At 34.4% G+C, this 26,504-nt stretch overlaps 1 protein-coding gene and 1 long non-coding RNA gene across 2 annotated transcripts in view; one reads left to right on the top strand and one right to left on the bottom strand.

The window, feature by feature from the left end:
- Window positions 1-2,061: 2,061 nt before the first annotated feature.
- LOC144356338 (P2X purinoceptor 7-like) lies at window positions 2,062-3,636 on the bottom strand. Its single transcript, XM_085494295.1, has 3 exons — window positions 3,081-3,636; window positions 2,417-2,543; window positions 2,062-2,274 (listed from the first exon to the last, which is right to left on the bottom strand). Exons 1-3 carry the CDS (start codon window positions 3,379-3,381, stop codon window positions 2,097-2,099), a joined length of 606 nt encoding a protein of 201 aa, XP_085350421.1. The 5' UTR covers window positions 3,382-3,636; the 3' UTR covers window positions 2,062-2,096.
- A 1,173-nt stretch (window positions 3,637-4,809) lies between these two features.
- LOC146730206 (uncharacterized) overlaps window positions 4,810-26,504 on the top strand; it is a 29,197-nt gene continuing 7,502 nt past the window's right edge. Inside the window, exon 1 of the long non-coding RNA XR_014927924.1 lies at window positions 4,810-5,016. This is a non-coding gene — a long non-coding RNA (uncharacterized LOC146730206). The remainder of the gene's footprint in view (window positions 5,017-26,504) is intronic.

Raw genomic sequence — 26,504 nt, 5'->3', positions numbered from 1 at the left:
CAACGGTGTGGGGGAAGCTGTCATTGAAAAATACAAAACCATTCAAGGGACACTACTGACAGTTAGGACAATTTGTTGTAATTTTCACGATGAAGTGTGGCAACTAATTCACAAGAAAATGGCTTCAGGTAATCTTCAACTGGCAGCATGCATTCCATTTAGTGCGAGTTCATACAGTCGCTTTGCACAATGTTTCTCGTTCGCCAACCTGCAGTTCATGAGTCCAAACACTTTCCATTCTATCCAGAGAAGTTATTTATTCCCAGTAATTGACATCTTCTGGCAAGCTGAATCCATGAGAGTGAAAACTGAACTCAGAAAACAAGCAATTATAAAGCATTCAGGTGACGGTCGGTGTGATTGGCCAGGGTACAGTGCCAAGTATGGAACATACAGTTTCATGGTCATGTACAGCGAAAAGGTTGTTGACTTTTCTGTTACCTAGGTAACACAAGCAGGAATTTCTGTCGCAATGGAAAAGTTAGGCTTCGTCACAACTCTTGATAGGATAACTGAAGACGACATAGACGTGAAAACCGTTGCAACCGATCGCCACATTCAAATTAAGTCGACAATGAAGAAGGACTATCCCCATATATCACATCAATTTGATGTATGGCACCTTGCAACATCCGTCATCAAGCGACTCTCTGAATTTGCGAAGAAGAAAAAGTACGCAAAACTATCACCTTGGATCCAGTCTGTGTTCAATCACATGTGATGGAGTGCCGCAACATGCAATGAAAATGCAGAAATATTGAAAGAGAAATGGATATATATATTGTTAATCACACAACGGATGTCCATAGTTAGAGTGGATATAAATATTTCCATGAATGCGATCACCCCACTCCCCACCTCCCATTGACACAGGATGATTGAAGTAAAACCAGATGGCTCAACGCGGGTGAACCAGCACACCAGACACTGGTGGATGTGGTTTGCGATAAAAGAATATTGGAGGCAGCAACACAGTTGACTGAATTTTGTCACACTGGTGGTTTGGAAGTATTTCATTTCTTATTGACAAAATACTGTCCCAAGAGACAACATTTCAGCTACAAAGGTAGAGTGTTTATTTTAGTTTCAGTATTAGCAAGCCAATATAACCCATTAATGTTATTAGTGTACATATACTCGTATTGTAAAGTACATGTACATGTATATGCAATGCCATGTCATAGAAAAAGACTTCTCGGGGAGTATACAGACTTCTCTCTAATAACAATATAAAACCCACCCTCAAAACACTATAAAAATAAAAAAATAAATTTCTATGCATGTCATATACTAATAACTTAACTATTTGTATTATTTACAGATATGGTTGCACGCATGCGTACAACTCGCTGCATTAGACAACAACAACCGCTGTAATAGAAAACAGGCATCCATTAAATCTGGTGACAATGAAAGCCAACTAAGATATCACGTGGTATTTCCAAAGAACAGAATACACTGGGTAGTTAAACCAATTAAAGAGGCTAAATCATCTCCACATGTATCAGAGATGATAAAGGCCGTGATAGAAAGAAGACAGAATGGAATCACTGGAGTTGATAGCAAATTACCAGACTTGCCTGCAAATATTGCACCCGTCCCAAAACCAAAGGTAGCAGATGTTGTACATGCACATGTTACCAGATTCAACTAGTCATGTTTTAACTACTACATATAATGTATTTTTGTTATATTCGATGAGCCCGTGGTTGTATCATACCTGTAAAATAACTACACTACTGTTGCAGTACGTTTTAATTTATGTATAGGGCTTCACGTTTTGTCAAACAGGCCCTACAATTACAGTTTTTCCCAAACCATTGTTTTAATGTTTAAATCGCCCCTTGTGATATAATTTCCAGCAAGTAAAACCTAAATTTTGGAGAGAGGGCCGAGAATGGGTCTTACACATTAATTATTCATTTGTTTCAACTGAGGAATTTTCTTATTTTGACCAACTTTACCAGACACAACTTGCCTTTTTTGTAGTGCATCAAATTTTGTTTTATCTGGGCGGTTATTGCTAACATTGTACGACAATAAATTATGACAATAAATCAATCACAGTATATGAACATTTTAATAATAAATAAATATCATAAGGTTACATATAAATCAGTACGATTCTTTAAATCCTGTGTAGTCTCCACTGGCTTCTGAGATGCCTTCCTCACTGCCCAGACAACACAGGATGGTATTACTCGTCTGACATTGCTTCCAAGTTTGTTATAAATCCAGTATGTAAATTGTGTGTAGGCAGCCCATCTGTACGTCCTGCAAATATCCAATATTTGTATTCAGTAATAAACCAAACACTTTACACGACTATGAAACGAATGTGAATAATATAGGCCCTTTAATCGATATATGGAATAAGTAAATGTATGAGAAATATAACAAACATAAATATATTTACCTGTTTACAATGGGATCCGTCAGAGGTTCTTTTCTTAAATCATATAGCCTTACCAATACAGTTCTTAACAGAGCAAGATAAAGGCACACGAAATCAAACTCCTCGTGCTCACATATACAGTTGTAATCTATTGAGAAAAGTGTAAAAGGGTACTATTATTTCATTTTTTCGAAATAGTTATAGAAATACATCGACTTGGCCTAGCGAATCTGTGTACTTGCACGATCGAAAACTTGTGAATAAAAAAACAAAGCTGACGACAGTAACTAAAATGTATAATATAACAATTTATCAACCGTATAATAGTCGACAATACAACAATGGATAATAGATTTGTCAATGGACATTTGACACGAATAAATGCGTCCACTCACAGGTCTTTCAAAAAGTGTGAGGCCCAGTTGTTTCGCCAAAAAAATTATTGTCGCGTCTCGCCGGAGATACGATTACGGCGTTTATAAATCAAAACCAAAATAACGATAAAGCAAATATTTTCCGTTAAAACTAGGTATAAAGTCGTGATTTGTACTGATTTACATACAATATATACAGGGATATATATGTTGATGACCGACCCGAAAATGCAAAGGCTGGTTGTAATGCAGAAACGCGAATGCGATCGATCTCTTGAGCGAAAAAAACAACAAATAAAAACATTGCTTACGTTCTAATTTTACATCCAATCCCGACATTTCCTGACAACAAATACACTCTACAGACGATGACATCGGCAAGCAATTTTCACAAGTACACCAGTCTGTCGTATTTAGCCTCTCGATGTCGCCAGTTTCCTCCATATCCGAGTCACCACTCTGGCTGTCAGTGTCCGTGTCATTGCTACTCTCTCTTTCCTCTCCAGGCCAGTATTTCGGCTCAAACTGGTAGGGTTTGACAACACAGACACTATCCACCACAATTTCAGTTTCACTAGAGCTGTCATAATCATAGTCGCTTGAATCTGTCATTATTTTATCGATAACACTAAAAGTTTGGCAAGCAATACAGTGAAAACGTAGACTATAGAGAGGGGGCAAGGGTTATTTTCGTTCAACGTAATTGCAATATTTTTTGTTCGTACAACGTAAATTGAAAAAATAAATTCCGTGATTCTGTAATCACAGGCTAGACGTACAACGTAATCAATCAAATATTTTTTTTCGTACACTGTAAAAATGTGTCATTTTTCTCGGTACGTACAAGAATTTACATCCAAATAAAAAAAGTCGTAAAGAATAATCCAGGGAAATTACATTTTCGAAACTGTAAAACGACTAGATGATACCATTCACTGCAAAATTCAATTTTCACTGTAAACTGTAAAAACGTCTTTTTTTTCCTTGTAAATTGTAAAAAGCCCTTTTCATTTCCCGTAAAACTGTACCCCCCTTGCCCCCCTCGCTATAGCGTCGACCAATCAGGGTGGTTCATTCACCACGTCACTGAAACAATAGACCCCCAGCAGCGGCTCTCCATAGGAAATGGGGCAAACGTCGTCTGCTTTGCGTGTCTTTTTAAATCGTTATAAAAAACAATAGGCTGGTAGGAAAGTTCAAATTTTTGTTCAGACTTGATTAAAATCACATTAAGTTCGTGAAATAAACCCTGAAATCTACAGTTCAATGCCCCTTTAAGCGCATTAATAAGGAATGACGTCATTCATAAAGATATGATATATCGGACGAGAAAAAAAACACCTAGCTCACAACTTTCGCAACCAGTGAGCGCATCCGGCGACGCATTTTATTCAGTTTTTCCGGTATCTGGTTTTGAACCTGTACGAAAGTAAATAAATACTACACGCTTCTAAACATACACGTATTGCACTTCTCTAGAAGTAGCTAGGGGGTAAACAATACAAGACTCCCTAGAATACAATAAAATATACAATAAAGTCACTAAAGATGTATTTTCACTATATCAATAGTGCACAGAAAAAACATGAAATTCACTGTGCCATAGAAATAATACATGTCTGCACAGAGAAGTGATAACCCCGTGTATAACCCGTATGTTTAACAACAATAAACCGTATGATTAGGGGTGAACAGAACCCTCTCAACATACAGTATAACGACCCCTCCCCTATTAAGGTCGCGCTGAATTGTCGATAACAGTTAGATTATATTCTAGGTTTATGTGATTATTAGATTAATCAGTACGTGTCTAATTTGGTAGATCAGTTTTTACTATCATTATCCACACAATGTTGTTTGAAAACTCTAAGAAACACGATTATATCACCGACACATTGTGTGCAACAATAAATCTCCCAAAACATAATTTTGCAATAATAGTTTTACGTTTTTACGTTTTTACGTTACCCCTGACGACCGTATGGAAACGACAGCCACTGCGACTGTTGGAGGAAACAATGACAAAACAAACATATTTAGTACCGGCGCCATTTTTAACAGTGTTCGTAGATTTTAAATCTCACGACCCGGAAGTCATGATGAAGTACTCAGTTTTCGATTTCTACGAAGAAAACACAGTTGAATTTGGACTATCAGAGTATATTGACTCTTTATTGATTGTGATGTCGAATAACTGACCGATGTGCGACAAATCGGAGACTCACATGACAACTACTTGAAAGTAAGGTAACGTAGAGTTTATAGACTTCCTTTTTCAGGTTATTTCGATCGTAATCATGAATTTAATACAGAAAGATGTCACGTTAGTTTTGTATTTTATCAACGCAAATGACGACCAGTCAACATTGCCCGACACACCGTACACGTCATCTGTTGTATCTTCGTTCTCCAAACTTGACTTCATCGATTTCTTCTGCAATTCATTCTCAACCAATCTTGTGTTCGCGTATTATAAACTGCTGAACACGCCAGACGCAAACTTGACGGCAATAATCGTAGAAATAAATTACTATTTCACGTCTCGTTTCTAAAACTTTATTGGAAGGTCCCACCGGTTTAGAGGTAGACCACTTGAAATCCTGGAGGGGGGGGGGTTAGAAATAACAAATTTGCAAACATAAATTTGTCATAAAAATTTACAAGTTAGTCACAGTGAAGAAAATGTAATCAACCAAAATGCCAAACAATATTCCCTTTTGATTCCTGGTCAAATCAAACTTCTATTTTTAAAATTTGTATGTAATGTTTTGATTTTCTGTACAGAATAAAAGTCTTACACAAAATCAGTTATTGTACTATATTTACACAGCCAGTTCGTATGATGACATTTTCTGTCATCTTGTAGATAATGCATTGCATGGAAAGATTTCAAACAACTGAGGTCACATGAATACCCTCAAAAAATAGATGAATTGTCCTATAGAAAAAGACTACATATTTTAAAGTAAGGGAGTTGTCACCTGCACATGTGTCAGATGGTCATAGCGTGTCATTGTTTACAAACAAGCATGTACCCCTGAATCTTTGTGTTTTTAGCATGTGTTGTTATCGTTGCTAGGGACTCAATTCCCGCACGTGCACAGGTGACGACTTTCCTATCTTTGTGTTTTTAGCATGTGTTGTTATCGTTGCTAGGGACTCAATTCCCACACGTGCACAGGTGACGACTTTCCTATCTTTGTGTTTTTAGCATGTGTTGTTATCGTTGCTAGGGACTCAATTCCCACACGTGCACAGGTGACGACTTTCCTATCGTTGTGTTTTTAGCATGTGTTGTTATCGTTGCTAGGGACTCAATTCCCACACGTGTACAGGTGACGACTTTCCTATCTTTGTGTTTTTAGCATGTGTTGTTATCGTTGCTAGGGACTCAATTCCCTCACGTGCACAGGTGACGACTTTCCTATCTTTGTGTTTTTAGCATGTGTTGTTATCGTTGCTAGGGACTCAATTCCCGCACGTGCGCAGGTGACGACTTTCCTATCTTTGTGTTTTTAGCATGTGTTGTTATCGTTGCTAGGGACTCAATTCCCACACGTGCACATGTGACGACTTTCTTATCTTTGTGTTTTTAGCATGTGTTGTTATCGTTGCTAGGGACTCAATTCCCACACGTGCACAGGTGACGACTTTCCTATCTTTGTGTTTTTAGCATGTGTTGTTATCGTTGCTAGGGACTCAATTCCCACACGTGCACAGGTGACGACTTTCCTATCTTTGTGTTTTTAGCATGTGTTGTTATCGTTGCTAGGGACTCAATTCCCACACGTGCACAGGTGACGACTTTCCTATCTTTGTGTTTTTAGCATGTGTTGTTATCGTTGCTAGGGACTCAATTCCCACACGTGCACAGGTGACGACTTTCCTATCTTTGTGTTTTTAGCATGTGTTGTTATCGTTGCTAGGGACTCAATTCCCACACGTGCACAGGTGACGACTTTCCTATCTTTGTGTTTTTAGCATGTGTTGTTATCGTTGCTAGGGACTCAATTCCCACACGTGCACAGGTGACGACTTTCCTATCTTTGTGTTTTTAGCATGTGTTGTTATCGTTGCTAGGGACTCAATTCCCACACGTGCACAGGTGACGACTTTCCTATCTTTGTGTTTTTAGCATGTGTTGTTATCGTTGCTAGGGACTCAATTCCCACACGTGCACAGGTGACAACTTTCCTATCTTTGTGTTTTTAGCATGTGTTGTTATCGTTGCTTGGGACTCAATTCCCACACGTGCACATGTGACGACTTTTCTATCTTTGTGTTTTTAGCATGTGTTGTTGTCGTTGCTAGGGACTCCATTCCCACACGTGCACAGGTGACGACTTTCCTATCTTTGTGTTTTTAGCATGTGTTGTTATCGTTGCTAGGGACTCAATTCCCACACGTGCACAGGTGACGACTTTCCTATCTTTGTGTTTTTAGCATGTGTTGTTATCGTTGCTAGGTTCTCAATTCTCACACGTGCACAGGTGATGACTTTCCTATCTTTGTGTTTTTAGCATGTGTTGTTATCGTTGCTAGGGACTCCATTCCCACACGTGCACAGGTGACGACTTTCCTATCTTTGTGTTTTTAGCATGTGTTGTTATCGTTGCTAGGGACTCAATTCCCACATGTGCACATGTGACGACTTTCCTATCTTTGTGTTTTTAGCATGTGTTATCGTTGCTAGGGACTCAATTCCCACACGTGCACAGGTGACGACTTTCCTATCTTTGTGTTTTTAGCATGTGTTGTTATCGTTGCTAGGGACTCAATTCCCACATGTGCACATGTGACGACTTTCCTATCTTTGTGTTTTTAGCATGTGTTGTTGTCGTTGCTAGGGACTCAATTCCCACACGTGCACAGGTGACGACTTTCCTATCTTTGTGTTTTTAGCATGTGTTGTTATCGTTGCTAGGGACTCAATTCCCACACGTGCACAGGTGACGACTTTCCTATCTTTGTGTTTTTAGCATGTGTTGTTATCGTTGCTAGGGACTCAATTCCCACACGTGCACAGGTGACGACTTTCCTATCTTTGTGTTTTTAGCATGTGTTGTTATCGTTGCTAGGGACTCAATTCCCGCACGTGCACAGGTGACGACTTTCTTATCTTTGTGTTTTTAGCATGTGTTGTTATCGTTGCTAGGGACTCCATTCCCACACGTGCACAGGTGACGACTTTCTTATATTTGTGTTTTTAGCATGTGTTGTTATCGTTGCTAGGGACTCAATTCCCACACGTGCACAGGTGACGACTTTCCTATCTTTGTGTTTTTAGCATGTGTTGTTATCGTTGCTAGGGACTCAATTCCCACACGTGCACAGGTGACGACTTTCCTATCTTTGTGTTTTTAGCATGTGTTGTTATCGTTGCTAGGGACTCAATTCCCGCACGTGCACAGGTGACGACTTTCCTATCTTTGTGTTTTTAGCATGTGTTGTTATCGTTGCTAGGGACTCAATTCCCTCACGTGCACAGGTGACGACTTTCCTATCTTTGTGTTTTTAGCATGTGTTGTTATCGTTGCTAGGGACTCAATTCCCACACGTGCACAGGTGACGACTTTCTTATCTTTGTGTTTTTAGCATGTGTTGTTATCGTTGCTAGGGACTCCATTCCCACACGTGCACAGGTGACGACTTTCTTATCTTTGTGTTTTTAGCATGTGTTGTTATCGTTGCTAGGGACTCAATTCCCACTCGTGCACAGGTGACGACTTTCCTATCTTTGTGTTTTTAGCATGTGTTGTTATCGTTGCTAGGGACTCAATTCCCGCACGTGCACAGGTGACGACTTTCCTATCTTTGTGTTTTTAGCATGTGTTGTTATCGTTGCTAGGGACTCAATTCCCACACGTGCACATGTGACGACTTTCCTATCTTTGTGTTTTTAGCATGTGTTGTTATCGTTGCTAGGGACTCAATTCCCACACGTGCACAGGTGACAACTTTCCTATCTTTGTGTTTTTAGCATGTGTTGTTATCGTTGCTTGGGACTCAATTCCCACACGTGCACATGTGACGACTTTTCTATCTTTGTGTTTTTAGCATGTGTTGTTGTCGTTGCTAGGGACTCAATTCCCACACGTGCACAGGTGACGACTTTCCTATCTTTGTGTTTTTAGCATGTGTTGTTATCGTTGCTAGGGACTCAATTCCCACACGTGCACAGGTGACGACTTTCCTATCTTTGTGTTTTTAGCATGTGTTGTTATCGTTGCTAGGTTCTCAATTCTCACACGTGCACAGGTGATGACTTTCCTATCTTTGTGTTTTTAGCATGTGTTGTTATCGTTGCTAGGGACTCCATTCCCACACGTGCACAGGTGACGACTTTCCTATCTTTGTGTTTTTAGCATGTGTTGTTATCGTTGCTAGGGACTCAATTCCCACATGTGCACATGTGACGACTTTCCTATCTTTGTGTTTTTAGCATGTGTTATCGTTGCTAGGGACTCAATTCCCACACGTGCACAGGTGACGACTTTCCTATCTTTGTGTTTTTAGCATGTGTTGTTATCGTTGCTAGGGACTCAATTCCCACATGTGCACATGTGACGACTTTCCTATCTTTGTGTTTTTAGCATGTGTTGTTGTCGTTGCTAGGGACTCAATTCCCACACGTGCACAGGTGACGACTTTCCTATCTTTGTGTTTTTAGCATGTGTTGTTATCGTTGCTAGGGACTCAATTCCCACACGTGCACAGGTGACGACTTTCCTATCTTTGTGTTTTTAGCATGTGTTGTTATCGTTGCTAGGGACTCAATTCCCACACGTGCACAGGTGACGACTTTCCTATCTTTGTGTTTTTAGCATGTGTTGTTATCGTTGCTAGGGACTCAATTCCCGCACGTGCACAGGTGACGACTTTCTTATCTTTGTGTTTTTAGCATGTGTTGTTATCGTTGCTAGGGACTCCATTCCCACACGTGCACAGGTGACGACTTTCTTATATTTGTGTTTTTAGCATGTGTTGTTATCGTTGCTAGGGACTCAATTCCCACACGTGCACAGGTGACGACTTTCCTATCTTTGTGTTTTTAGCATGTGTTGTTATCGTTGCTAGGGACTCAATTCCCACACGTGCACAGGTGACGACTTTCCTATCTTTGTGTTTTTAGCATGTGTTGTTATCGTTGCTAGGGACTCAATTCCCGCACGTGCACAGGTGACGACTTTCCTATCTTTGTGTTTTTAGCATGTGTTGTTATCGTTGCTAGGGACTCAATTCCCTCACGTGCACAGGTGACGACTTTCCTATCTTTGTGTTTTTAGCATGTGTTGTTATCGTTGCTAGGGACTCAATTCCCACACGTGCACAGGTGACGACTTTCTTATCTTTGTGTTTTTAGCATGTGTTGTTATCGTTGCTAGGGACTCCATTCCCACACGTGCACAGGTGACGACTTTCTTATCTTTGTGTTTTTAGCATGTGTTGTTATCGTTGCTAGGGACTCAATTCCCACACGTGCACAGGTGACGACTTTCCTATCTTTGTGTTTTTAGCATGTGTTGTTATCGTTGCTAGGGACTCAATTCCCACACGTGCACAGGTGACGACTTTCCTATCTTTGTGTTTTTAGCATGTGTTGTTATCGTTGCTAGGGACTCAATTCCCGCACGTGCACAGGTGACGACTTTCCTATCTTTGTGTTTTTAGCATGTGTTGTTATCGTTGCTAGGGACTCAATTCCCACACGTGCACAGGTGATGACTTTCCTATCTTTGTGTTTTTAGCATGTGTTGTTATCGTTGCTAGGGACTCAATTCCCGCACGTGCACAGGTGACGACTTTCCTATCTTTGTGTTTTTAGCATGTGTTGTTATCGTTGCTAGGGACTCAATTCCCACACGTGCACAGGTGACGACTTTCCTATCTTTGTGTTTTTAGCATGTGTTGTTATCGTTGCTAGGGACTCAATTCCCACACGTGCACAGGTGACGACTTTCCTATCTTTGTGTTTTTAGCATGTGTTGTTATCGTTGCTCGGGACTCAATTCCCGCACGTGCACAGGTGACGACTTTCTTATCTTTGTGTTTTTAGCATGTGTTGTTATCGTTGCTAGGGACTCCATTCCCACACGTGCACAGGTGACGACTTTCTTATATTTGTGTTTTTAGCATGTGTTGTTATCGTTGCTAGGGACTCAATTCCCACACGTGCACAGGTGACGACTTTCCTATCTTTGTGTTTTTAGCATGTGTTGTTATCGTTGCTAGGGACTCAATTCCCACACGTGCACAGGTGACGACTTTCCTATCTTTGTGTTTTTAGCATGTGTTGTTATCGTTGCTAGGGACTCAATTCCCGCACGTGCACAGGTGACGACTTTCCTATCTTTGTGTTTTTAGCATGTGTTGTTATCGTTGCTAGGGACTCAATTCCCTCACGTGCACAGGTGACGACTTTCCTATCTTTGTGTTTTTAGCATGTGTTGTTATCGTTGCTAGGGACTCAATTCCCGCACGTGCGCAGGTGACGACTTTCCGATCTTTGTGTTTTTAGCATGTGTTGTTATCGTTGCTAGGGACTCAATTCCCACACGTGCACATGTGACGACTTTCTTATCTTTGTGTTTTTAGCATGTGTTGTTATCATTGCTAGGGACTCAATTCCCACACGTGCACAGGTGACGACTTTCCTATCTTTGTGTTTTTAGCATGTGTTGTTATCGTTGCTAGGGACTCAATTCCCACACGTGCACAGGTGACGACATTCCTATCTTTGTGTTTTTAGCATGTGTTGTTATCGTTGCTAGGGACTCAATTTCCACACGTGCACAGGTGACGACTTTCCTATCTTTGTGTTTTTAGCATGTGTTGTTATCGTTGCTAGGGACTCAATTCCCTCACGTGCACAGGTGACGACTTTCCTATCTTTGTGTTTTTAGCATGTGTTGTTATCGTTGCTAGGGACTCAATTCCCGCACGTGCGCAGGTGACGACTTTCCTATCTTTGTGTTTTTAGCATGTGTTGTTATCGTTGCTAGGGACTCAATTCCCACACGTGCACATGTGACGACTTTCTTATCTTTGTGTTTTTAGCATGTGTTGTTATCGTTGCTAGGGACTCAATTCCCTCACGTGCACAGGTGACGACTTTCCTATCTTTGTGTTTTTAGCATGTGTTGTTATCGTTGCTAGGGACTCAATTCCCGCACGTGCGCAGGTGACGACTTTCCTATCTTTGTGTTTTTAGCATGTGTTGTTATCGTTGCTAGGGACTCAATTCCCACACGTGCACATGTGACGACTTTCTTATCTTTGTGTTTTTAGCATGTGTTGTTATCGTTGCTAGGGACTCAATTCCCACACGTGCACAGGTGACGACTTTCCTATCTTTGTGTTTTTAGCATGTGTTGTTATCGTTGCTAGGGACTCAATTCCCACACGTGCACAGGTGACGACTTTCCTATCTTTGTGTTTTTAGCATGTGTTGTTATCGCTGCTGGGGACTCAATTCCCACACGTGCACAGGTGACGACTTTCCTATCTTTGTGTTTTTAGCATGTGTTGTTATCGTTGCTAGGGACTCAATTCCCGCATGTGCACAGGTGACGACTTTCCTATCTTTGTGTTTTTAGCATGTGTTGTTATCATTGCTAGGGACTCAATTCCCACACGTGCACAGGTGACGACTTTCCTATCTTTGTGTTTTTAGCATGTGTTGTTATCGTTGCTAGGGACTCAATTCCCACACGTGCACAGGTGACGACTTTCCTATCTTTGTGTTTTTAGCATGTGTTGTTATCGCTGCTGGGGACTCAATTCCCACACGTGCACAGGTGACGACTTTCCTATCTTTGTGTTTTTAGCATGTGTTGTTATCGTTGCTAGGGACTCAATTCCTGCACGTGCACAGGTGACGACTTTCCTATCTTTGTGTTTTTAGCATGTGTTGTTATCGTTGCTTGGGACTCAATTCCCGCACGTGCACAGGTGACGACTTTCCTATCTTTGTGTTTTTAGCATGTGTTGTTATCGTTGCTAGGGACTCAATTCCCACACGTGCACATGTGACGACTTTCCTATCTTTGTGTTTTTAGCATGTGTTGTTATCGTTGCTAGGGACTCAATTCCCACACGTGCACAGGTGACGACTTTCCTATCTTTGTGTTTTTAGCATGTGTTGTTATCGTTGCTAGGGACTCAATTCCCACACGTGCACAGGTGACGACTTTCCTATCTTTGTGTTTTTAGCATGTGTTGTTATCGTTGCTAGGGACTCAATTCCCACACGTGCGCAGGTGACGACTTTCCTATCTTTGTGTTTTTAGCATGTGTTGTTATCGTTGCTAGGGACTCAATTCCCACACGTGCACAGGTGACGACTTTCCTATCTTTGTGTTTTTAGCATGTGTTGTTATCGTTGCTAGGGACTCAATTCCCACACGTGCACAGGTGACGACTTTCCTATCTTTGTGTTTTTAGCATGTGTTGTTATCGTTGCTAGGGACTCAATTCCCACACGTGCACAGGTGACGACTTTCCTATCTTTGTGTTTTTAGCATGTGTTGTTATCGTTGCTAGGGACTCAATTCCCACACGTGCACAGGTGACGACTTTCCTATCTTTGTGTTTTTAGCATGTGTTGTTATCGTTGCTAGGGACTCAATTCCCACACGTGCGCAGGTGACGACTTTCCTATCTTTGTGTTTTTAGCATGTGTTGTTATCGTTGCTAGGGACTCAATTCCCACACGTGCACAGGTGACGACTTTCCTATCTTTGTGTTTTTAGCATGTGTTGTTATCGTTGCTAGGGACTCAATTCCCACACGTGCACAGGTGACGACTTTCCTATCTTTGTGTTTTTAGCATGTGTTGTTATCGTTGCTAGGGACTCAATTCCCACACGTGCACAGGTGACGACTTTCCTATCTTTGTGTTTTTAGCATGTGTTGTTATCGTTGCTAAGGACTCAATTCCCACACGTGCACAGGTGACGACTTTCCTATCTTTGTGTTTTTAGCATGTGTTGTTATCGTTGCTAGGGACTCACAGGTGACGACTTTCCTGCTTTAAACTGATTCACAGACCAAAACTATTTTGTTTTAATTTAATATTAAATAACACATAAATCTACTCATATTTTAACAGAAATCAAAACATTTATTTTATGCAAATCATCGTGAACAAATTTATTTTGTTGGAATTTAATATTAAATAACACATAAATCTACTCATATTTTAACAGAAATCAAAACATTTATTTTATGCAAATCATCGTGAACAAATTTATTTTGTTGGAATTTAATATTAAATAACACATAAATCTACTCATATTTTAACAGAAATCAAAACATTTATTTTATGCAAATCATCGTGAACAAATTTATTTTGTTGGAATTTAATATTAAATAACACATAAATCTACTCATATTTTAACAGAAATCAAAACATATTTTATGAAAATCATCGTGAACAAATCTATTTTTATGCTAATTAGCTATTGCTATGGTGACAAGATAATTATCTATTTTGGTGACAGAATAAAATACACTATTCAATACTAACAATAGCAGGTCAATTATAACAAATGTGATTGGTTGGAAGATTTAGTTGAAGACAATTTACAAAGTAATTAATTCTATTGTCTACAATGGTACACCTGTGTACAGAGAATTAAGAAAACATGTTAAGTCACTGTAGGTTAATTTATGTAAAATTGTCTTAAAAATAGAACCACTGTCAAGCATATCTCATATTTAGGGTACATGTATATCAATTTATTTTTTCCATGTCTATGATTGGTTGTAGATTAATTTATGTAACATTGTCTTAAAAATAGAACCACTGTCAAGCATATCTCATATTTAGAGTACATGTATATCAATTTATTTTCTCCATGTCTATGATTGGTTGTAGATTAATTTATGTAACATTGTCTTAAAAATAGAACCACTGTCAAGCATATCTCATATTTAGGGTACATGTATATCAATTTATTTTTTCCATGTCTATGATTGGTTGTAGATTAATTTATGTAACATTGTCTTAAAAATAGAACCACTGTCAAGCATATCTCATATTTAGGGTACATGTATATCAATTTATTTTTTCCATGTCTATGATTGGTTGTAGATTAATTTATGTAACATTGTCTTAAAAATAGAACCACTGTCAAGCATATCTCATATTTAGAGTACATGTATATCAATTTATTTTCTCCATGTCTATGATTGGTTGTAGATTAATTTATGTAACATTGTCTTAAAAATAGAACCACTGTCAAGCATATCTCATATTTAGGGTACATGTATATCAATTTATTTTTTCCATGTCTATGATTGGTTGTAGATTAATTTATGTAACATTGTCTTAAAAATAGAACCACTGTCAAGCATATCTCATATTTAGAGTACATGTATATCAATTTATTTTCTCCATGTCTATGATTGGTTGTAGATTAATTTATGTAACATTGTCTTAAAAATAGAACCACTGTCAAGCATATCTCATATTTAGGGTACATGTATATCAATTTATTTTCTCCATGTCTTTGATTGGTTGTAGATTAATTTATGTAACATTGTCTTAAAAATAGAACCACTGTCGAGCATATCTCATATTTAGGGTACATGTATATCAATTTATTTTCTCCATGTCTTTGATTGGTTGTAGATTAATTTATGTAACATTGTCTTAAAATAGAACCACTGTCAAGCATATCTCATATTTAGGGTACATGTATATCAATTTATTTTCTCCATGTCTTTGATTGGTTGTAGATTAATTTATGTAACATTGTCTTAAAATAGAACCACTGTCAAGCATATCTCATATTTAGGGTACATGTATATCAATTTATTTTTTCCATGTCTATGATTGGTTGTAGATTAATTTATGTAACATTGTCTTAAAAATAGAACCACTGTCAAGCATATCTCATATTTAGGGTACATGTATATCAATTTATTTTCTCCATGTCTATGATTGGTTGTAGATTAATTTATGTAACATTGTCTTAAAAATAGAACCACTGTCATGCATATCTCATATTTAGGGTACATGTATATCAATTTATTTTCTCCATGTCTTTGATTGGTTGTAGATTAATTTATGTAACATTGTCTTAAAAATAGAACCACTGTCAAGCATATCTCATATTTAGGGTACATGTATATCAATTTATTTTCTCCATGTCTTTGATTGGTTGTAGATTAATTTATGTAACATTGTCTTAAAAATAGAACCACTGTCAAGCATATCTCATATTTAGGGTACATGTATATCAATTTATTTTCTCCATGTCTTTGATTGGTTGTAAATTAATTTATGTAACATTGTCTTAAAAATAGAACCACTGTCAAGCATATCTCATATTTAGGGTACATGTATATCAATTTATTTTTTCCATGTCTATGATTGGTTGTAGATTAATTTATGTAACATTGTCTTAAAAATAGAACCACTGTCAAGCATATCTCATATTTAGAGTACATGTATATCAATTTATTTTTTCCATGTCTATGATTGGTTGTAGATTAATTTATGTAACATTGTCTTAAAAATAGAACCACTGTCAAGCATATCTCATATTTAGGGTACATGTATATCAATTTATTTTTTCCATGTCTATGATTGGTTGTAGATTAATTTATGTAACATTGTCTTAAAAATAGAACCACTGTCAAGCATATCTCATATTTAGAGTACATGTATATCAATTTATTTTCTCCATGTCTATGATTGGTTGTAGATTAATTTATGTAACATTGTCTTAAAAATAGAACCACTGTCAAGCATATCTCATATTTAGGGTACATGTATATCAATTTATTTTTTCCATGTCTATGATTGGTTGTAGATTAATTTATGTAACATTGTCTTAAAAATAGAACCACTGTCAAGCATATCTCATATTTAGAGTACATGTATATCAATTTATTTTCTCCATGTCTATGATTGGTTGTAGATTAATTTATGTAACATTGTCTTAAAAATAGAACCACTGTCAAGCATATCTCATATTTAGGGTACATGTATATCAATTTATTTTTCTCCATGTCTTTGATTGGTTGTAGATTAATTTATGTAACATTGTCTTAAAAATAGAACCACTGTCAAGCATATCTCATATTTAGGGTACATGTATATCAATTTATTTTCTCCATGTCTTTGATTGGTTGTAGATTAATTTATGTAACATTGTCTTAAAAATAGAACCACTGTCAAGCATATCTCATATTTAGGGTACATGTATATCAATTTATTTTCTCCATGTCTTTGGTTGGTTGTAGATTAATTTATGTAACATTGTCTTAAAATAGAACCACTGTCAAGCATATCTCATATTTAGGGTACATGTATATCAACTTATTTTCTCCATGTCTTTGATTGGTTGTAGATTAATTTATGTAACATTGTCTTAAAAATAGAACCACTGTCAAGCATATCTCATATTTAGGGTACATGTATATCAATTTATTTTCTCCATGTCTTTGGTTGGTTGTAGATTAATTTATGTAACATTGTCTTAAAATAGAACCACTGTCAAGCATATCTCATATTTAGGGTACATGTATATCAACTTATTTTCTCCATGTCTTTGATTGGTTGTAGATTAATTTATGTAACATTGTCTTAAAAATAGAACCACTGTCAAGCATATCTCATATTTAGGGTACATGTATATCAATTTATTTTCTCCATGTCTTTGATTGGTTGTAGATTAATTTATGTAACATTGTCTTAAAAATAGAACCACTGTCATGCATATCTCATATTTAGGGTACATGTATATCAATTTATTTTCTCCATGTCTTTGATTGGTTGTAGATTAATTTATGTAACATTGTCTTAAAATAGAACCACTGTCATGCATATCTCATATTTAGGGTACATGTATATCAATTTATTTTCTCCATGTCTTTGATTGGTTGTAGATTAATTTATGTAACATTGTCTTAAAATAGAACCACTGTCAAGCATATCTCATATTTAGGGTACATGTATATCAATTTATTTTCTCCATGTCTTTGATTGGTTGTAGATTAATTTATGTAACATTGTCTTAAAAATAGAACCACTGTCAAGCATATCTCATATTTAGGGTACATGTATATCAATTTATTTTCTCCATGTCTTTGATTGGTTGTAGATTAATTTATGTAACATTGTCTTAAAAATAGAACCACTGTCAAGCATATCTCATATTTAGGGTACATGTATATCAATTTATTTTCTCCATGTCTATGATTGGTTGTAGATTAATTTATGTAACATTGTCTTAAAAATAGAACCACTGTCAAGCATATCTCATATTTAGGGTACATGTATATCAATTTATTTTCTCCATGTCTTTGATTGGTTGTAGATTAATTTATGTAACATTGTCTTAAAAATAGAACCACTGTCAAGCATATCTCATATTTAGGGTACATGTATATCAATTTATTTTCTCCATGTCTTTGATTGGTTGTAGATTAATTTATGTAACATTGTCTTAAAAATAGAACCACTGTCAAGCATATCTCATATTTAGAGTACATGTATATCAATTTATTTTCTCCATGTCTTTGATTGGTTGTAGATTAATTTATGTAACATTGTCTTAAAAATAGAACCACTGTCAAGCATATCTCATATTTAGGGTACATGTATATCAATTTATTTTCTCCATGTCTATGATTGGTTGTAGATTAATTTATGTAACATTGTCTTAAAAATAGAACCACTGTCAAGCATATCTCATATTTAGGGTACATGTATATCAATTTATTTTCTCCATGTCTATGATTGGTTGTAGATTAATTTATGTAACATTGTCTTAAAAATAGAACCACTGTCAAGCATATCTCATATTTAGGGTACATGTATATCAATTTATTTTCTCCATGTCTTTGATTGGTTGTAGATTAATTTATGTAAAATTGTCTTAAAAATAGAACCACTGTCAAGCATATCTCATATTTAGGGTACATGTATATCAATTTATTTTCTCCATGTCTATGATTGGTTGTAGATTAATTTATGTAACATTGTCTTAAAAATAGAACCACTGTCAAGCATATCTCATATTTAGGGTACATGTATATCAATTTATTTTCTCCATGTCTATGATTGGTTGTAGATTAATTTATGTAACATTGTCTTAAAAATAGAACCACTGTCAAGCATATCTCATATTTAGAGTACATGTATATCAATTTATTTTCTCCATGTCTTTGATTGGTTGTAGATTAATTTATGTAAAATTGTCTTAAAAATAGAACCACTGTCAAGCATATCTCATATTTAGGGTACATGTATATCAATTTATTTTCTCCATGTCTATGATTGGTTGTAGATTAATTTATGTAACATTGTCTTAAAAATAGAACCACTGTCAAGCATATCTCATATTTAGAGTACATGTATATCAATTTATTTTCTCCATGTCTTTGATTGGTTGTAGGTTAATTTATGTAACATTGTCTTAAAAATAGAACCACTGTCAAGCATATCTCATATTTAGGGTACATGTATATCAATTTATTTTCTCCATGTCTTTGATTGGTTGTAGATTAATTTATGTAACATTGTCTTAAAATAGAACCACTGTCAAGCATATCTCATATTTAGGGTACATGTATATCAATTTATTTTCTCCATGTCTATGATTGGTTGTAGATTAATTTATGTAACATTGTCTTAAAAATAGAACCACTGTCAAGCATATCTTATATTTAGGGTACATGTATATCAATTTGTTTTCTCCATGTCTATGATTGGTTGTAGATTAATTTATGTAACATTGTCTTAAAAATAGAACCACTGTCAAGCATATCTCATATTTAGGGTACATGTATATCAATTTATTTTCTCCATGTCTATGATTGGTTGTAGATTAATTTATGTAACATTGTCTTAAAAATAGAACCACTGTCAAGCATATCTCATATTTAGGGTACATGTATATCAATTTATTTTCTCCATGTCTTTGATTGGTTGTAGATTAATTTATGTAACATTGTCTTAAAAATAGAACCACTGTCAAGCATATCTCATATTTAGAGTACATGTATATCAATTTATTTTCTCCATGTCTTTGATTGGTTGTAGGTTAATTTATGTAACATTGTCTTAAAAATAGAACCACTGTCAAGCATATCTTATATTTAGGGTACATGTATATCAATTTATTTTCTCCATGTCTTTGATTGGTTGTAGGTTAATTTATGTAACATTGTCTTAAAAATAGAACCACTGTCAAGCATATCTCATATTTAGGGTACATGTATATCAATTTATTTTTTCCATGTCTTTGATTGGTCATAGATTAATTTATGTAACATTGTCTTAAAAATAGAACCACTGTCAAGCATATCTCATATTTAGGGTACATGTATATCAATTTATTTTCTCCATGTCTATGATTGGTTGTAGATTAATTTATGTAACATTGTCTTAAAAATAGAACCACTGTCAAGCATATCTTATATTTAGGGTACATGTATATCAATTTATTTTCTCCATGTCTTTGATTGGTTGTAGATTAATTTATGTAACATTGTCTTAAAAATAGAACCACTGTCAAGCATATCTCATATTTAGGGTACATGTATATCAATTTATTTTCTCCATGTCTATGATTGGTTGTAGATTAATTTATGTAACATTGTCTTAAAAATAGAACCACTGTCAAGCATATCTCATATTTAGGGTACATGTATATCAATTTATTTTCTCCATGTCTATGATTGGTTGTAGATTAATTTATGTAACATTGTCTTAAAAATAGAACCACTGTCAAGCATATCTCATATTTAGGGTACATGTATATCAATTTATTTTCTCCATGTCTATGATTGGTTGTAGATTAATTTATGTAACATTGTCTTAAAAATAGAACCACTGTCAAGCATATCTCATATTTAGGGTACATGTATATCAATTTATTTTCTCCATGTCTATGATTGGTTGTAGATTAATTTATGTAACATTGTCTTAAAAATAGAACCACTGTCAAGCATATCTCATATTTAGGGTACATGTATATCAATTTATTTTCTCCATGTCTATGATTGGTTGTAGATTAATTTATGTAACATTGTCTTAAAAATAGAACCACTGTCAAGCATATCTCATATTTAGGGTACATGTATATCAATTTATTTTCTCCATGTCTTTGATTGGTTGTAGATTAATTTATGTAAAATTGTCTTAAAAATAGAACCACTGTCAAGCATATCTCATATTTAGGGTACATGTATATCAATTTATTTTCTCCATGTCTTTGATTGGTTGTAGATTAATTTATGTAACATTGTCTTAAAAATAGAACCACTGTCAAGCATATCTCATATTTAGGGTACATGTATATCAATTTATTTTCTCCATGTCTTTGATTGGTTGTAGATTAATTTATGTAACATTGTCTTAAAAATAGAACCACTGTCAAGCATATCTCATATTTAGGGTACATGTATATCAATTTATTTTTTCCATGTCTTTGATTGGTCATAGATTAATTTATGTAACATTGTCTTAAAAATAGAACCACTGTCAAGCATATCTCATATTTAGGGTACATGTATATCAATTTATTTTCTCCATGTGTATGATTGGTTGTAGATTAATTTATGTAACATTGTCTTAAAAATAGAACCACTGTCAAGCATATCTCATATTTAGGGTACATGTATATCAATTTATTTTCTCCATGTCTTTGATTGGTTGTAGATTAATTTATGTAACATTGTCTTAAAAATAGAACCACTGTCAAGCATATCTCATATTTAGGGTACATGTATATCAATTTATTTTCTCCATGTCTATGATTGGTTGTAGATTAATTTATGTAACATTGTCTTAAAAATAGAACCACTGTCAAGCATATCTCATATTTAGGGTACATGTATATCAATTTGTTTTCTCCATGTCTATGATTGGTTGTAGATTAATTTATGTAACATTGTCTTAAAAATAGAACCACTGTCAAGCATATCTCATATTTAGGGTACATGTATATCAATTTGTTTTCTCCATGTCTATGATTGGTTGTAGATTAATTTATGTAACATTGTCTTAAAAATAGAACCACTGTCAAGCATATCTCATATTTAGGGTACATGTATATCAATTTATTTTCTCCATGTGTATGATTGGTTGTAGATTAATTTATGTAACATTGTCTTAAAAATAGAACCACTGTCAAGCATATCTCATATTTAGGGTACATGTATATCAATTTATTTTCTACATGTCTTTGATTGGTTGTAGATTAATTTATGTAACATTGTCTTAAAAATAGAACCACTGTCAAGCATATCTCATATTTAGAGTACATGTATATCAATTTATTTTCTCCATGTCTATGATTGGTTGTAGATTAATTTATGTAACATTGTCTTAAAAATAGAACCACTGTCAAGCATATCTCATATTTAGGGTACATGTATATCAATTTATTTTCTCCATGTCTATGATTGGTTGTAGATTAATTTATGTAAAATTGTCTTAAAAATAGAACCACTGTCAAGCATATCTTATATTTAGGGTACATGTATATCAATTTATTTTCTCCATGTCTATGATTGGTTGTAGATTAATTTATGTAAAATTGTCTTAAAAATAGAACCACTGTCAAGCATATCTCATATTTAGGGTACATGTATATCAATTTATTTTCTCCATGTCTATGATTGGTTGTAGATTAATTTATGTAAAATTGTCTTAAAAATAGAACCACTGTCAAGCATATCTTATATTTAGGGTACATGTATATCAATTTATTTTCTCCATGTCTATGATTGGTTGTAGATTAATTTATGTAAAATTGTCTTAAAAATAGAACCACTGTCAAGCATATCTCATATTTAGGGTACATGTATATCAATTTATTTTCTCCATGTCTATGATTGGTTGTAGATTAATTTATGTAAAATTGTCTTAAAAATAGAACCACTGTCAAGCATATCTTATATTTAGGGTACATGTATATCAATTTATTTTCTCCATGTCTATGATTGGTTGTAGATTAATTTATGTAACATTGTCTTAAAATAGAACCACTGTCAAGCATATCTCATATTTAGGGTACATGTATATCAATTTATTTTCTCCATGTCTTTGATTGGTTGTAGATTAATTTATGTAACATTGTCTTAAAAATAGAACCACTGTCAAGCATATCTCATATTTAGAGTACATGTATATCAATTTATTTTCTCCATGTGTATGATTGGTTGTAGATTAATTTATGTAAAATTGTCTTAAAATAGAACCACTGTCAAGCATATCTCATATTTAGGGTACATGTATATCAATTTATTTTCTCCATGTGTATGATTGGTTGTAGATTAATTTATGTAAAATTGTCTTAAAATAGAACCACTGTCAAGCATATCTCATATTTAGGGTACATGTATATCAATTTATTTTCTCCATGTCTATGATTGGTTGTAGATTAATTTATGTAACATTGTCTTAAAAATAGAACCACTGTCAAGCATATCTCATATTTAGGGTACATGTATATCAATTTATTTTCTCCATGTTATTGATTGGTTGTAGATTAATTTATGTAACATTGTCTTAAAATAGAACCACTGTCAAGCATATCTCATATTTAGGGTACATGTATATCAATTTATTTTCTCCATGTTATTGATTGGTTGTAGATTAATTTATGTAACATTGTCTTAAAAATAGAACCACTGTCAAGCATATCTCATATTTAGGGTACATGTATATCAATTTATTTTCTCCATGTCTATGATTGGTTGTAGATTAATTTATGTAACATTGTCTTAAAAATAGAACCACTGTCAAGCATATCTCATATTTAGGGTACATGTATATCAATTTATTTTCTCCATGTCTTTGATTGGTTGTAGATTAATTTATGTAACATTGTCTTAAAAATAGAACCACTGTCAAGCATATCTCATATTTAGGGTACATGTATATCAATTTATTTTCTCCATGTCTATGATTGGTTGTAGATTAATTTATGTAACATTGTCTTAAAAATAGAACCACTGTCAAGCATATCTCATATTTAGGGTACATGTATATCAATTTATTTTCTCCATGTCTATGATTGGTTGTAGATTAATTTATGTAACATTGTCTTAAAAATAGAACCACTGTCAAGCATATCTCATATTTAGGGTACATGTATATCAATTTATTTTCTCCATGTCTATGATTGGTTGTAGATTAATTTATGTAACATTGTCTTAAAAATAGAACCACTGTCAAGCATATCTCATATTTAGAGTACATGTATATCAATTTATTTTCTCCATGTGTATGATTGGTTGTAGATTAATTTATGTAACATTGTCTTAAAAATAGAACCACTGTCAAGCATATCTCATATTTAGGGTACATGTATATCAATTTATTTTCTCCATGTCTTTGATTGGTTGTAGATTAATTTATGTAACATTGTCTTAAAAATAGAACCACTGTCAAGCATATCTCATATTTAGGGTACATGTATATCAATTTATTTTCTCCATGTCTATGATTGGTTGTAGGTTAATTTATGTAACATTGTCTTAAAAATAGAACCACTGTCAAGCATATCTCATATTTAGGGTACATGTATATCAATTTATTTTCTCCATGTCTTTGATTGGTTGTAGATTAATTTATGTAACATTGTCTTAAAAATAGAACCACTGTCAAGCATATCTCATATTTAGGGTACATGTATATCAATTTATTTTCTCCATGTCTTTGATTGGTTGTAGATTAATTTATGTAACATTGTCTTAAAAATAGAACCACTGTCAAGCATATCTCATATTTAGAGTACATGTATATCAATTTATTTTCTCCATGTCTATGATTGGTTGTAGATTAATTTATGTAACATTGTCTTAAAAATAGAACCACTGTCAAGCATATCTCATATTTAGAGTACATGTATATCAATTTATTTTCTCCATGTCTATGATTGGTTGTAGGTTAATTTATGTAACATTGTCTTAAAAATAGAACCACTGTCAAGCATATCTCATATTTAGGGTACATGTATATCAATTTATTTTCTCCATGTCTTTGATTGGTTGTAGATTAATTTATGTAACATTGTCTTAAAAATAGAACCACTGTCAAGCATATCTCATATTTAGAGTACATGTATATCAATTTATTTTCTCCATGTCTTTGATTGGTTGTAGATTAATTTATGTAACATTGTCTTAAAAATAGAACCACTGTCAAGCATATCTCATATTTAGGGTACATGTATATCAATTTATTTTCTCCATGTCTTTGATTGGTTGTAGATTAATTTATGTAACATTGTCTTAAAAATAGAACCACTGTCAAGCATATCTCATATTTAGAGTACATGTATATCAATTTATTTTCTCCATGTCTATGATTGGTCGTAGATTAATTTATGTAACATTGTCTTAAAAATAGAACCACTGTCAAGCATATCTCATATTTAGGGTACATGTATATCAATTTATTTTCTCCATGTCTTTGATTGGTTGTAGATTAATTTATGTAACATTGTCTTAAAAATAGAACCACTGTCAAGCATATCTCATATTTAGGGTACATGTATATCAATTTATTTTCTCCATGTCTATGATTGGTTGTAGATTAATTTATGTAACATTGTCTTAAAAATAGAACCACTGTCAAGCATATCTCATATTTAGGGTACATGTATATCAATTTATTTTCTCCATGTCTTTGATTGGTTGTAGATTAATTTATGTAACATTGTCTTAAAAATAGAACCACTGTCAAGCATATCTCATATTTAGAGTACATGTATATCAATTTATTTTCTCCATGTCTATGATTGGTCGTAGATTAATTTATGTAACATTGTCTTAAAAATAGAACCACTGTCAAGCATATCTCATATTTAGGGTACATGTATATCAATTTATTTTCTCCATGTCTTTGATTGGTTGTAGATTAATTTATGTAACATTGTCTTAAAAATAGAACCACTGTCAAGCATATCTCATATTTAGGGTACATGTATATCAATTTATTTTCTCCATGTCTTTGATTGGTTGTAGATTAATTTATGTAACATTGTCTTAAAAATAGAACCACTGTCAAGCATATCTCATATTTAGGGTACATGTATATCAATTTATTTTCTCCATGTCTTTGATTGGTTGTAGATTAATTTATGTAACATTGTCTTAAAAATAGAACCACTGTCAAGCATATCTCATATTTAGAGTACATGTATATCAATTTATTTTCTCCATGTCTATGATTGGTCGTAGATTAATTTATGTAACATTGTCTTAAAAATAGAACCACTGTCAAGCATATCTCATATTTAGGGTACATGTATATCAATTTATTTTCTCCATGTCTTTGATTGGTTGTAGATTAATTTATGTAACATTGTCTTAAAAATAGAACCACTGTCAAGCATATCTCATATTTAGGGTACATGTATATCAATTTATTTTCTCCATGTCTTTGATTGGTTGTAGATTAATTTATGTAACATTGTCTTAAAAATAGAACCACTGTCAAGCATATCTCATATTTAGGGTACATGTATATCAATTTATTTTCTCCATGTCTTTGATTGGTTATAGATTAATTTATGTAACATTGTCTTAAAAATAGAACCACTGTCAAGCATATCTCATATTTAGGGTACATGTATATCAATTTATTTTCTCCATGTCTTTGATTGGTTGTAGATTAATTTATGTAACATTGTCTTAAAAATAGAACCACTGTCAAGCATATCTCATATTTAGGGTACATGTATATCAATTTATTTTCTCCATGTCTA

This window comes from Saccoglossus kowalevskii, chromosome 20, assembly GCF_978046115.1.
Source record: "Saccoglossus kowalevskii chromosome 20, keSacKowa6.1, whole genome shotgun sequence".
Lineage (NCBI taxonomy): Eukaryota > Metazoa > Hemichordata > Enteropneusta > Harrimaniidae > Saccoglossus > Saccoglossus kowalevskii.
This window is presented reverse-complemented; position numbering and strand designations above follow the sequence as displayed.

Coding starts and splice junctions, on each gene's coding strand:
- LOC144356338 (XM_085494295.1), bottom strand. CDS start 3,381: ATGACAGATTCAAGCGACTATGATTATGACAGCTCTAGTGAAACTGAA. Junction 2,544..3,080: donor ATTGGATGTAAAATTAGAAC/GTAAGCAATGTT, acceptor TTTTCTCAATAG/ATTACAACTGTATATGTGAG. Junction 2,275..2,416: donor ACGGATCCCATTGTAAACAG/GTAAATATATTT, acceptor GGATATTTGCAG/GACGTACAGATGGGCTGCCT.